This window comes from Zophobas morio, unplaced genomic scaffold (genome assembly GCF_036711695.1).
Source record: "Zophobas morio isolate AGI-343-1 ecotype UQ-CSIRO unplaced genomic scaffold, CSIRO_AGI_Zmor_V1 ptg000058l, whole genome shotgun sequence".
Taxonomy (NCBI): Eukaryota; Metazoa; Arthropoda; class Insecta; order Coleoptera; family Tenebrionidae; genus Zophobas; species Zophobas morio.
In genome coordinates this window covers 6,935,841-6,950,510 of record NW_026972163.1, presented here as the reverse complement: position 1 = coordinate 6,950,510, position 14,670 = coordinate 6,935,841, and the positions used below count along the sequence as shown (strand labels likewise).

The following is a 14,670-nucleotide window of genomic DNA, read 5'->3' as shown; positions in this document are numbered from 1 at the left end:
ATAATAATTGTGTATTTCATTTTAATGAATAGGTAATATTTCTTACTTATGATGCATAATAAAAAAATGCAACTTTTGATTTTGATTGGTTGAAAAAAAAATCACTTATTAATCTCTCCTGGTTAGTAAGGGAACAAAATTTCCAGGAAAAATTTGTGTTACTATGGCAACCGTGCTAAATTATGCCCTCCTATTGGCCAGTATTTGGTATGTCGTACGATTTTCTAAGTTAAATTTTATAATTTTTCAGTTGTATTTTATTGGCTGTATTTTAGGGGAGAGGGGAGCTATATCGAAATAACCTTGGACGAATTTTTTCTTTGCAGATATGATTTACTATTTTTTTAAGCATAAAACTCGTTCTATTGTGCAATCAAAAAATATGGCGTAATTGTGTTCAGAGAGATGTGATAATCATGATTTAAACACGCAACTCACACCAAACAATAGATATACGTCATATTGTACTCGTACATCACAGTCGTCTTAATATTTCCAGTGTAATATCAGATATTTGTTCTCACTATCTTAACTTATCGAATTCACATTTCTTTTTTATTTATCCATATGTACATCTTTTCAGCAGTGATCACTTAACAAACACAAAACAGTGGAACACAGTGACTCATGCATATCAAACGTTTTGCAATTTTTCTTGTATTGAAGATAACAAAATTAATGTTAACATCTTTTTCTTGTATTCTGATCAATTTTTACTGCAAGAAAAATTGGTGGAAGAATGTTTCGACAGAACCTTCCTCGCCCTTAACGTATAATAAAAACATAGCCTGCTTTTTCTAAAAGTTATAAAATTTGATTTTGCCAAAGATATGTATTTAATGTTAAAGTAAATCCAAAGAAGCGTGCTACGCGCATGTTTCAAATGCGTTTTTCCTTTATAAAATTTTTTTGTGATGACGTCATCAACATTTTTGTAAGTTCACGCATAGCAATTTGGGTAGATGTAGTGTAATACTAATAACAACAGTATTGTAGTTCAAAATTTTCGAGAAAATGAAGCAAACAAAGTTTTTAAATTTGCCAAAAATCGATCCGTAGTTTCGGACATTATTTGTCAAACAAAAATCAACACAGATTGTCTAACAAAAATCGATTCTATTGATTAAATGAGAAAGTAAAACCGAATGCTTTGAAATCTTGGAGACGTTTTAAAGTTATCGTAAGCTTGGTAAATTTTTAATCAAAATATATTTGTCTCCCAAAAAATTGATTACATTATCTCAAAATTTTGCTGAATAAATCCCATGTAAAATGGATATGCACTCAATAAATTAATGAATGAGTCAATTTATTTTTTTGATTACCTAACTCAGGATCGGCTCATTTAATTTTCCCGAAAATTTGGCAGCACAGTCGTATTCAATGAACAAATGTGCAACTGTTATGTTCTTTTTTGTAATAATTTTTACTATTGTAAATTGGGCTAATATATTATTGTAACGTTCAAAGTATTATGGGTTGTCTATATAATTTTGAACTAATAATGATAAGTAAAATTTGTGTAAAGATACTTATTAAAGAAACTTGTAATTGCATGTAGCATTATTATTCCATGACCTAAAATAAAATAGAGGTAAAATTAACACACCAAAATTCATTTACGCGTACGCTTGGAGAAAATTGTGATTTCAAATAACATAGCATAGCTCCGTTTTAGGCAATAACTTGACTTCTAGTCTATTTAGCACTGAGTGGATTAAATTTCGAAGATTATTTTCGTTGATTTCTTTTCTTTGAATTCGCTCAGATAATTATCAGCAGTTTGTGGTCTAAATATTTCACAGAATCAAAAGGATTTGCTCTTAAATAATTTAAACGAGTAGCATCTTCTTTTAGCTCTACCTGAACCAACTTTTCGTAATAATGAGTGGTCTTGTTCCTAGCGATTATTAATCTTAAAACTACACTTTTGTTTAAATTGTAATTACCATAACAACTTAAATTCGCCAAACATGTTCCAATCGCGTTATAATGTGAACATTTTTTAGGAGAGGCAAATGCTGAGGCATATTTGCAAACTGTAATTGATTATGATGATATCGAGTAATTAATATTAGACGGATTTTTTTGACAAATCGTGTCACTAAATTGTCAGTGACAAAAACGTTCACAAGACTCTACATATGCTGTACGCTTTTTCATTGAGTAGAATTATGCAATACTGTTATTATTAGTATTACACTGCACCTACTCAAATTCATATGCGTGACTTTACAAAAATGTTGATAGGTTCTTCACAAAATTCCAATTTTATAATTTTTCGGGTGTCCGCTGAAAAATCACTAATAAGCGTAGACGTTAGAATTTCATTTTTTGTCTACTCTCTTAACATCCAGTTGGCCATAGGATTAGAGAGGGTAAAATGATAAACCCCAACAAGACACAGTGAGAGGATTTGACCCCAAGGAAAGCTAGGTTTTTTATCCGTTTACATCCGGTTTGGAGCGCGCGCAACTAGTGCCAAAGAAAAAATTGGTCAAAAGTTGTTTCGACAGAACTTCCCTCGCCTCTGAAGTACAATGAAACATATCCAGCATTTTCGAATGGGCGCGCCCTCAGAGGCGTCCGTCATCGTTTCTCTGTCATACTGAACTTTTCTACCTGCGATCGATACCTGTTTAGATTAGTGCCTAATCGATTCATCCGCATTCGTGCTAGCGTGTTGAACAGTTCACTTAAGTTTATGTTTCTGCGTGTTATTGTTTGCGATTTAAAAAAATAAATTTAAAAACCACCCCTTCTGAAGTGTGCATGTTATGCTACTGACTGACGGTCCGTTGTCAGATTCTGATGACTCACCATGTTGAACTTAAAATAATCCATCTCTAACAACCCTGGTCCTTCAACACTAGGTAATAGCAATCTGACGATCAAGTGTTTATTTATGTTTATACATCGAAAGAATGTCACGTAGAAATTAGTTTGATTTGAATCAGTTTGTCTCCTCAAAACAAAGGACTAAAATTAAGAATTATACCACAATCGAACAAAATGTTCTGAATATTATAATTCTTATTTTATCGTTATTATATCATTCTTCATATTTTCGAGAAAATGGGGTGACTCGTTCTTAATTTGACCAATAAAAAATTTGTGACGACGTCATCAACATGGATAATACTAGTCACAGCACAAAAGAGAAGTAGTCACAGCGTATTACCAGTGCGAGAAAAAAGAAAATGAATGATTCATTTTTGAGTCACTCATCTTCATAAGCACATCTAAAAAATATCAATACAATAATAAATTACAAGTACAGACTGATCATAGTTTGCACATTCTAGACAGGATATATTAGGAGAAATTTTGAGATAACGTCGTCAATTTTTGGGGGTTAATAAACAGATACATTTTGATAAAAAATTTACTATGCTTATGATAACTTTAAAACATCTCGAAGATTTCAAAACATTAGGTTTTGTAGTTCCTGATTAAATCAATAAAATAATTTCACGCATTCATTAATTTTTTGAGTCACCCTGTATAAGCAAATCCAAAAAATATTAATGGAATGATAAATCACAATTACAGACTCATCTTATTTTGCGTATTTTAAGTAGGATTTATTGGACAAAATTTTAAGTTAACGTCATCAATTTTTTGGAGGGGATAAGTAAATATATTTTGATTAAAAGGTTACCATGCTTATCCTAACTTTAAAACAACTGTAAAATTTCAAAGTATTCGGATTTGCAGATTTAAAATTAAATTGCAAAATGTTGTTTTATAATTTTGAGTTTTTTTCCAAAAAATCTGGACATTTTGGGTAAAAACTCAATACAGAATCATAAACTACATGTGTAGAACTATGTTATTTTATACCATTCAAAACCCATTTACTATATACAATGTTGAAGTGACGTCATCACACTATTGGTGGGAAACATTAAACAAATTTTGGTTAGTGTTTTACCATCTACATGATATTCGTAATATATATGTAATTTGACAACAATCGGTCCAGCAGTTTCGTGCTTAATAAAAATGAATACAGACAGACAAACTGACGTCTCCCGTTTCTGTCCGTTTGTCTCTCTGTCTGTCTGTATCCATTTTTATTAAACACGAAACTGCTGGACCGATTGTTGTCAAATTACATATATATTAGGAATATCATGTAGATGGTAAAACACTAACCAAAATTTGTCTAATGTTCCCCACCAATACTTTTTTTGTACTGTAGGGGTCATCAAACGTCGAGAATACATAAAAGTGGCATTTCGTCCGATGGACTCGATTATTATTTCCTTCTTCCTTAGCTTACGCTTGAGCAGTAATAACCAATTCGCTGGTATAAAACGCTGATAGTTAATATCTGACAGAGCTATTGAATAAGAAGGGCAGAGTTATGGTGTTTCCTGTTTGGTTGTGCACGCCTTGGGACCGGAAATCTTAGAAGGACATATAGTTTTCCTTGAACTCAAATAGTGCTTGAGATTTATCATTCTACCAGGGGCAGCTAGTATGATGCAAGTGAGGCAATGCCTCAGCAATAAATTGGCGCTGTATTATCATTAGAGATGCGAGATATTTCACTGCCGGTGATTATTTCACCGTAATCCATTTGTCACTGTTGGTATAGGCAAGTAACGATGACCGTGAATTTCCCTTTTAAAATTGATGCCGCCCGGTGAATACGAAACAGTGAACGGTGAATTTTACTTTTATATTCTTTTCATAACAGTTTGCTGTAAAATCTGTGGCGACGTCTAGTAACATCTAGTGATCCCAACAATTATTATTTATTCTATATTTATTATTACAATTGAAACCGTGACTGCGAAACTGCGATGCTGTGATCACCGTCCAAGTCAGGGTGATAAGAAAGAATCGTGAAAAATCGCGGTTCATGACGGCGCCGACGCCGTGATTTAAGTATTAAATCTCTACTTTCGTTACACGCCATTACTTGGTGATCACTGATCACCGCCCGAAATCACCGTGATTCAAAAGGAACCGTCGTTGTAATCACCGTGATCGCAAAATCACGGTATCGCTCATCTCTAATTATTATTTTTATTATTTCTGACTGACACATCTGGCTAATAAATGTTGTATGTAATATTTTAAAAATAGTGCGTTTCAACACACCGAGTGGAGGTAGACTCGAATCTTGCCTGTAGTGTACGCAAAACTGATGTCGTTCAATATCTAGGCTGTCCGTAATGCACCAATAAACCGTGTGTGTGTGTTGAAAAAAGATAAAACTGAGGCTAGCCCTTTTTCCGTGTTTACACAGTGACAAACAATATTTCAGCGCGCAGCACTAGCGATTGAAGTGACCTTTATAGTGCACTATTGCGTTACACGCAAAATATTCAATTCATTGTTTTGTAGTAAATTTCACTAAAAAAATCGGTCGAAAGTTGTTTCGACAGAACTTTCCTCGCTCCTGAAATACAATGAAACATATCCAGCCTTTTCGAGTTGAGTTTTTTCTTTGCACAATATTGTGATGACGTCATCAACATTTTTGCAAGGATGCGTATTCAATTTGGATTGGTGCAGTGTAAAACTAAAAATTACAGTAATGTATTCTCAAAATTTTTTGGGAAAATGGAGTGAGCCGTTCCTGATTTAATTAATAAAATAAATTGTCTCATTCATTTCTTTTTTGAGCCACCTCTTTAAGCAAATCAAAAAAATCACAAGTAAAAACTTGTCATATTTTGCACATTTTGAGTAGAATTTATTAGACAAAATCTTGAAATGACGTCATCAATTTTTTTGGGGGGATAAACAGATATATTGATTAACAATTTACCATGCTTACAATAACTTTAAAACGTGTGCAAGACTTAAAAGTATTCAGTTTTGCAATTCTTGATTTATTCAATAAAATAAATTCACTGCTTCACTAATTTTTTTGAGTGACTCGTGACTCTGTATAAGCAAATCTAAAAAATGAAGTTCTTAATTTGATCAATAAAAAATCGGTCGAAGGCTATAAGTATAATCCGACAAATCCAGCTCTTTAAAAAAATTATAAAATTTGATTTTACTCTTTTCGTTTTGTGGTAAACGCTGTAAAGTAAAACCAAGACGCATAAATAACACCCCAACGTGGTTGGCGAAACGCGTCGACAAATATATTGTGTGTTTTCGGTGTTGTGGAAATACACATTCTATAAAATACAAAATGTTCGAAAAATTATAAAATTTAATTTTGCGAATTTTGTTTTTTACTTCCTAAGCGTAGGTAAAGAAAGTATTGTAATCCAGTCTATCAGAGAACGACTGTCTAGTTTCATGTTTTCTCGACATTTCATGGCCCATAGAGTATGAAAAATTAGTTCTCGTGGTTCAGTCTGTGTACCGTCTGTTTTTTATTAGGCAGATAATCTCTAAAACTACCGGACTATATTTCATATGTATGTTAAGAATATCGTGTGGATGGTAAAACTCTAACCAAAATTTACACAATCTCCGTATCAATGTCATGACATCTCAAAAATGTATAATAAATTGTATAAAATAGCATACTCTTGTATTTGTTTTATTGAATACAAATTCGCAAAATCAATTTTTTTAATTTTTCGAAGAAGCGGGATTTATGGCACTGCGAGGGAAGTCCTGTCGAAATAACTTTCGACCAATTTTTTAAATTTAGACTATTAGACTTAAGCCTATACATAGATAAATTAGAAATATATCCAATTTAATCTTTCAAAAACTATTTTGTACATGATTTCTTCGTTATGAATTCAGACAATAGTTATCTTCCTTGTAATCTCATAAGTATTTTAATTCCCATCGATCAGTGTCATGATTGTCTTGGCAGGATTTTTACTAATATTTTGCAATAGACGGTAAAGATTCATTAATCATTAGACATACTTGTCATAAATATAACAATAATAATTCGAACAAACTGGGAATTTTGTTTATTATAACGACAAACAAAAGTAATATTTGGCTTAAACCGTCCGATTAACAATCACCATGGCCTTGGGTTAGATATTTTATACACTCATTCACTTGACTCGTGTCAAGATGCAAAAAATTATATGCAATACCAGCAACTACCTATTACACGATAAGAAAAAAGTTAAAAATTATTATTAAAAACAGTTGTATTTTGACAAACATCTACCTTTTTTGACAGGGTAAACGTATTTCAACAATATGTTGCTCATGGTAAATCGCTAACCAGAATGCGCCTGTTCATATGCACAAATATTTTGCTAAATAATGTATGTACATCTGTAGGTATGAATTATTAGCCTACCTCTATTTCTAAATTTATAGGTGTATGTAGGTACAACTAACATAAGTTTTCCTAAAAATCTCAAAATTGTGCAACAAAATGTTTCTATTTGACTTTAATTAATTAAGCACACACCTTTTATTAATTAATTAATTAATTAATTAATTATATTATTTAGGTATTCTGTACAATACCAAGCAATGTGTAGAATACCGGGGGCGTCTAGGCAATGTATGAAATATTAGGAATATGATTGTCCATTACATACTTGGCCTAGGTAATGTATACAACTCCTAGGGATTGTATAGAGTACCTGGTGGTCCATCGGCAATGTGTAAAATAAAACAATCTTAAAAAAAGGTAGGCATTTTTTTTGCAGTAGAATTAAGAATTACTGCACTAAAAAATATTTATTTATTCTTCGGTTACTGGATCCTACACAAAAAATTAATATTAGACATTAAAGACATGAATACTTTTTACCCATAATAACAAACTTTTTATAATCTATAAACTCTTCTACAAAAAAACCACGTAGTACCTTCCTGTAACTATATTAAAATCACAATTAAATTACGTTAAATTCAAAATTCTTCTAGGTAAACTAAAATATGTAATACAATTTTTCTCAAAAATAATCAGGTAGGTGGCTACCAAGTATTAAAAACTTAAGAAACAAAACAGTTCTATAAAAATAAGAAATAGATTTTATTTGTTCCTCACTTGTAAACATCAATTTATCAAGTCACTGTATTCAACATGAAAATATCACTTAACTGGATATACCCTGTAAAAATTTTACACCCCTACTCGTGCTATTTTAAACTATTATAAGTTGAAATGACAGCCAAAGTTGATTCAGGCAAATTTCCACTTACAATTGCTGCTTCCTCAGTAATATAGCTTGCGCCACACTCACTTCAAGCATCGAAAACGAGAAATCGAAAAATCTAAATGACAGAACTAGACAACACAATAAGTGCCATGCTGGCGTGCGTTTCCAAGGTAATGCGTCTAAAACTCATACGATGTTTCTTCAAATATCGGACCTTCTAGAGTTTTTAATAGTTATTGAAGAACTTTTGTGACATTTTGAAGTGCACTCTTAACTACTCTCGTTGTGCATAGTAAATTGGTTTTAAATTGTATAAAATAACATAGTCAGATACGTGTACTTTATAAATCTGTGTTGAGTTTTTACTCGAGACATCCAGATTTTTCGAAAAAAAAAAATTGTAATTTTGCAATTTAATTTTGAATCTGCAAAACCGAATACTTTGCGATCTTGCAGACGTTTTGAAGTTATTGTAAGTATGATAAATTTTTAATCAAATAGTAAAAAGGAAAAGTAAGCAGTATACAAAAAATTGATGACGTCATCTAAAAATTTTGCCTAATAAATCCTACCTAAAATGTGCAAAATATGATGAGTTTTTAGTTGTGATTGATCATTGTATTCATATTTTTTAGATTTGTTTATACAGATGGCTCAAAAAAATTAATGAGTGTGTCAATTTATTTTATTGATTAAGTCAGGAAGGGTTCATTCCATTTTCCCAAAAATTAGGGACAACAGTACTCTTATTATTAGTATTACACTGCACCCATCCAAATTGATATATATCTGTCCAAAATGTTGATGACGCATCACATAATTTTGTAAATTAAAAACTCATTTGATACATACGCATAGCCCGCTTTTTTATGTTTACTTTGACATTGCTTACATATGTTTATTTCAACTTATAAGGGTTTTCATAAAAAATAAAATTCGCAAAATCAAATGTTATGATTTTCCGAAAATGCTGGATATGTTTCATTGTACTTCAGGAACGAGGAACATAGAAACATCCTTCGACCAATTTTTTTTAAATCCGCTATAAACACTGAATCACTTAAGAAAGCCATCGATTTTATAACATAGTTTTTCTTCCTTGGTCTAGAAGCCATATGCTTAAACTTTGTCGCCTCAGTGTTTTTATATATCTTGCTGTTTTAGTCGCAACTTAAATATGACTAATGCGTCCCAAAATATTATTTTTTTTTATACCTGCATCATAATCCTTGATTAAAACACACAGATGCGTGCACAATCGGGCCTTTGAAGCACTAGTGTTTTAAAGTCGTCTAGGTAACAATAAATATTATCCATAAGAGAGTACGTACTATTTTTTATTTAAATAAATTTAAAAATTACAATTATTGTTTGAAACTTGAAACCCCGCCGTTTTAAGTTGATTACTAGTTGTTAATTGAAAACTAGTAGTAATTTCTGCATTTTCACTGTTTGGTTGAAAGTCCATAGGTGTTGATGAAGTTGATTCAGCAACAGATGTGTTAAGAACACCAGCAATGCGTTTGGAAACAACTATTTTGTTTGAAGTGGATTCTTCAATGTAGCTACTAGCCACGCTCGAAGATTTCCAGCTTACTTGACGTTTCAGTTCATCCACGCTCATTCCACTATTTGCCGCTCATTTCACGAATCTGTCGTATTCTTTATAGTAGGTACGCAACTTTGGATTTCTCAGGAATTAATCGTAATTCTGCTTGTTCTGCCAATTTTTTAATATTGTAGTTCATTTTGTACCAATTCAGGAACGTTTTTGCTTGATTTTTTTGCTCAAACATAACAACGTAAACAAACAATTGCCATAACCTATAACTAATTCTACGGAAACGATTGGATTTCAGAATCACATACAACCTTTGGTCATTAGCTAGAGCTGTGCGGTTGAAATTTAAACGCTGCGAATTGACCCCCACTCCGGCAGGCCAGAGGCTTGCATCCGACGTTATGTATCGCGAAGAAAATTACGCGAAAAATAATGTTAACGGCATGTCAGTTGATGATTTTAAAATCCATATTCACGAAATAAGAGTAATCATAATTTTAATAATGTTCAGGTGTCCGTCTCGCTGACAATAAAACTATTTGTGTGAATTATCAAAAATAATCCACAACTGAAAAGCGAGAAGCAAGCAAGGCAAGGCTGTGTAGCGATCGGCACTGTGGGCCGATAGTGGGGGTAAATAAATTTCAACCGCACAGCTCTAGTCATTACAAATTTTATAATTTTCATTCTAATTTTCACATTGTAGTGCAGGTATAATAAAAAATAGCGTATAATACTTGGGTATAAACGCCTTTAAAGCACTAACGCGTCGTTGTCTTAAACTCGTCGTGCGTGTTTTAAAGGCTTGGTTATACACTTGTATTCTAATATACTATTTAATGCTTATGTGACAGAATCATCAAATATGTTCTCAAGTTGTCGCTGACGAGCAGGCTGCCATTCTCGTCGTCTGTTACACATAGTAAGGGACTAGACAGACAGATTGAGGAATTTTTTTTGTTGATTATATACTTCTTTTACGAGGAATTTTCCACACCCTAAATAAAAAATCATCAGTACAAAATTTTAAACTGCCAGCCTGTGTTTTCGATTACAGCTTCTCGAGTGTACCTATTATCAATTAAATAAATAAATAAATAATAAAATTAGTTAATCAAACAAAGGTTATAATGTATAATCAAATTTTCATATATAAAGACTTTTCAAGAAATCTATCAGAATAATAAATATTTTATAGTAAACTGTGCTGAATTCCTGTACTAGGTTTTTCGTAAATACGGGATGGTTCTATCAAAATGAGAATTTTTTTTCTAGGTTATAACAATAATAATATAATTAATAATGTGATGTAACACTTGTGCAATATATTTCCAACTGGAATTCCAGTTGGGTTTTTCACTTGGTGCTTCTTACAGTGATGTGTAATAACAATGTATAGGAATGTTGTCCGTTGTGAATTCGCAGTACAAAACTATGTTGTTTGCTTTTGACGTATAAACAATATACTTCAACCTTATGCTTAAAATATACTGCTTAAGAATTGTATATGTTGCCAGTTAACACAAATTGAATTAGTTAGTTGAGTTTACGGTTTAGTTTCTATAAGGTTTTTCGTTTACATCATTATGCGTATTCGTCACTCTTGTTCTTGTGAAAATAAAAAACCTCCAAAGTAGCGCGGTATGTAGAGTATAAATTTTTCTGAAAAAAGATTTAGATTATTATAAAATCCCCACATTTATTTAATGCTAAAGCACAGATAAGTCGTGAAATACATACGGCTATTGTGTAATAAATTCCGCTAAATCCAGAAAGACAATACACCGCGTTGATAAGCAGTTTTTTATTGAAACACCCGCTCCTTTTTGAACATGTCATTTGGATCATGCGCTGAGCCCCACTAAAATTCCGATTTTTTCAGAAGTGTGCACTGTTATCGAGTTATCGGCCCGGTCCGACTCCTTCCTCTTCGGTAGTGTACAACTGATAAAAGTCGCACCGAAGACGGGTTATTAACATTGTTATACACAAACATCTATTCTATCGAGACGCGTAAAATAAAAAGTGGTGTCTTCCAAGTGGTGCGTTTAATTACATTCGGTTACTAAAAGTTTGAAAGTTCGCAGAACAGAAAACTATTATGAACGTTTGATTATGACTTTTATTTTTAAACCATTTCTTGATTTACTGCGAATCGTTTCATCACGAAAGCGGAAGCGACTGAAGTTGTGAACAACTAATAATTGTAGTGCATTTTCGCCATTTAAGTTAACATTTATTTTTGGCGCCTACTTTGCATTGAACTAATTCGTTTTATTTATATGTATTCGCTAACATTCTCATTTTCGTTGGTAAAAATGTGTGTTAATTTCGTGTGATTTTTCCAATATAGTAGTAGTTTTACTTTTGAATCTGATCGTAATTTATTGCCGCAAGAATGAAAACTAACGCGACAAACGGGACCCATAACAACGCAAGGTATACAGTTGTTTTCGACCAAGAAAACCTCAGCACCCAAGTGAAGGAGAAGTCAGGTAAATTTTTGTAGTTATATATAACGCATTTCGGTTTACTTTGTTACCTGTTGTAATACACTTGAAACCACGTGCTCCACGTGCAGCAGGTGCTACCTTACCTCCATTTCGATTTGGTTTGACTCATTCGTTCGTCCTTTCACGCATGCTAAATTTAACAAGACTTTTCCTGGCGCAAATGGGCGCGCTTTTTGAATACGTTGAAGTTCTAAGTATTTAGTATGCGTCATTGGAAAATTTTCGTTGTTTGTTTCAGAGATTGTTTATCGCTTATCTTTAACTTCAACTTATTTTCAAATATTATAGGTTGGCAGTGATTAGTTAGTACAGTTATAAAAATCAGCAGTCTACCGCATGTACAAATTGTGTAACACTTATGAGAATGCAAAAAAACAAACAACCTTGAAGCCATTTTAATTTAAGACGTTGTAATATTTCTCCTTTATTAAAAAGCAAACATTTTTGGAAAATTCTTAACGATTTATACTTTAAATTTTACATGTGGGATGTCGACACTCACCTCGAAATTGCCACTCATCAGTGTTATCTCGTGTCTCAGATAAAGCATTTAATATTATTTACAATTTGAGTTACATGCATTTCCAGTCAACACTCTTAAGAAATATTGTCTTCCATAAATTTATAGATATAATGTGAAATATTTTTTTATGACAGATACAAATTTACTGAAAAATCAATGCAAAAAATGTATTTTACCATTAAATTAATGTTTATATTCATATTGCAAATAAAACTGTTTTTCCAGAACTCAATGCCGACTTACAACATTAATTGACGTTAAGGGTTCAGAGTTCAGTAAAATAATAATTTTAACACTGTAATAAAAATCTAGCTATAAATATACGTTGTGTTTCTTGGTAATACATGAACATATCTTTCTTTAACGGATTATTACAAACCTTAATTTGAATCACTGGAAGCACCGTTTCGGTTACATAAACATTCTAATTACGCTAATGATCCAGAAAAACAATTTTGATTTTCACTAATTATCATTGTATTAAAATAGATTTTTACCTTGTGATAAGTAGCAATCGATCTGTTTTTATATACATTTTATAGATGATAAAATCTAATTAATTTTATCAATATCATGTTTTACAAGATATTTTGTAGATTTCGTCATTTTACGGCACTGATCAATGATCTCAGTGTAAAGGTCATTTCATTTTAACTGCAAGTAATAAGTAATAATTTTGATGAGTCATTTAACTTAAGTGTAATAACGCTAGATATACATTGTATAAAAAACGTGTTTACTCGATTGACGCGTGATCTGATGACGTTCCGAACGTGGAAGTAATGATTTACCTCAAAATAGTTCATTGGATTTAAAGTACTTATTGTTAAAAAGTTGTTTATTATCCTAAATACCATTCCAAAGCAATATTCGTGACGGATAAATTTTGCCTTTAAATAACTGAAATCTTAATTATAATTGTTTTATTATATTTTAATAGCATCACGACAAAAAATCAAAAGAATGTGGAATAACGTTAATGATTTAACCAAATGTTAAAAAAATATATCATTTACTATTACTATAGTTTTGTTTTAGTATTTGTAATTTCATTTTACTTCTTTTGTATTATAATATACATACATTAGAAAACATGGAAACCACTAATTGCCTCACAACATACATTTTCAAATATATATTAAATATATATGTGTGCTCTTTCGTTAAAACTTTTCAAGTTCGACGTTGTTTTTGTAAATCTAGAATGAGGTCTAGGATGCGACCCATTATAAGTAAAATAACACATTTCAGACAATCGAAATAAATTTTATTATTTTTATATAAGAGTCCATGAACTCCTTAAGGTCATGTGTTTTGGCTGGGTACGATTTTTTCTTCTCATCATTACATGCGATATGCCAAAAATAAAAACATCCTTGCATTAAATGTGATTTTGAAGAAAACTAGGATCTCTTGCATTTAATAATTATGTACATTTTAAGACGTTGTATTTTAAAACATTATTTTAATTTCATTCATTTAGTCAATTAATAATTTCATTCATACAACCGCTAAGATACTAGCACACTTAATAATAGAATCTAACCCTGAAGACGAACAGAACAAGTGTTTAAAACGTATCGAAATAAACGAAATTAAACTAAAAGAAATTCAACGTCATGTAAACACAAACACAGAGATGTCTACATAAGTTTGTATGTACATTTTAGGATGGTTCGGCACAAGACACTTCGTGACATTTATGCTTTTCCTTGGAATGGCAAACGCCTACGTGATGAGAACCAATATGTCGGTGGCCATTGTCGCTATGGTAAATCACACAGCAATTGAAATTTCTGGATCTAGTCACAATGACAGCATTGATGTGGACACGGAATGCGGAGAAGTAATATTGGTAAGTTGGCAACATAATAAAATAAATATACAATAAAAAAGGTATTATTAAACATGTACATCCTAGAACATTACTTTCCTTCTAGATTTTTAATCAATATAAATAAACTATTCACCCTCCAATTGAAAACAATGTAACTATGTATTTTGATCTAC

The 14,670-nt window shown here is 31.7% G+C and overlaps 1 protein-coding gene across 2 annotated transcripts in view; it reads left to right on the top strand.

The window, feature by feature from the left end:
* Positions 1-14,670, top strand: part of LOC135143103 (putative inorganic phosphate cotransporter) — a 39,075-nt gene that overhangs the window by 17,125 nt on the left and 7,280 nt on the right. The window contains exons 1-2 of one of the 2 annotated variants that reach the window (XM_064074965.1): positions 11,548-12,119; positions 14,331-14,515. In XM_064074965.1, coding sequence (XP_063931035.1) covers positions 12,023-12,119; positions 14,331-14,515 — 282 coding nt within the window. In that variant the 5' untranslated portion in view covers positions 11,548-12,022. Of the gene's footprint in view, positions 1-11,547; positions 12,120-14,330; positions 14,516-14,670 lie in introns of those variants that run through there. The other variant, XM_064074966.1, reaches the window with a different exon arrangement.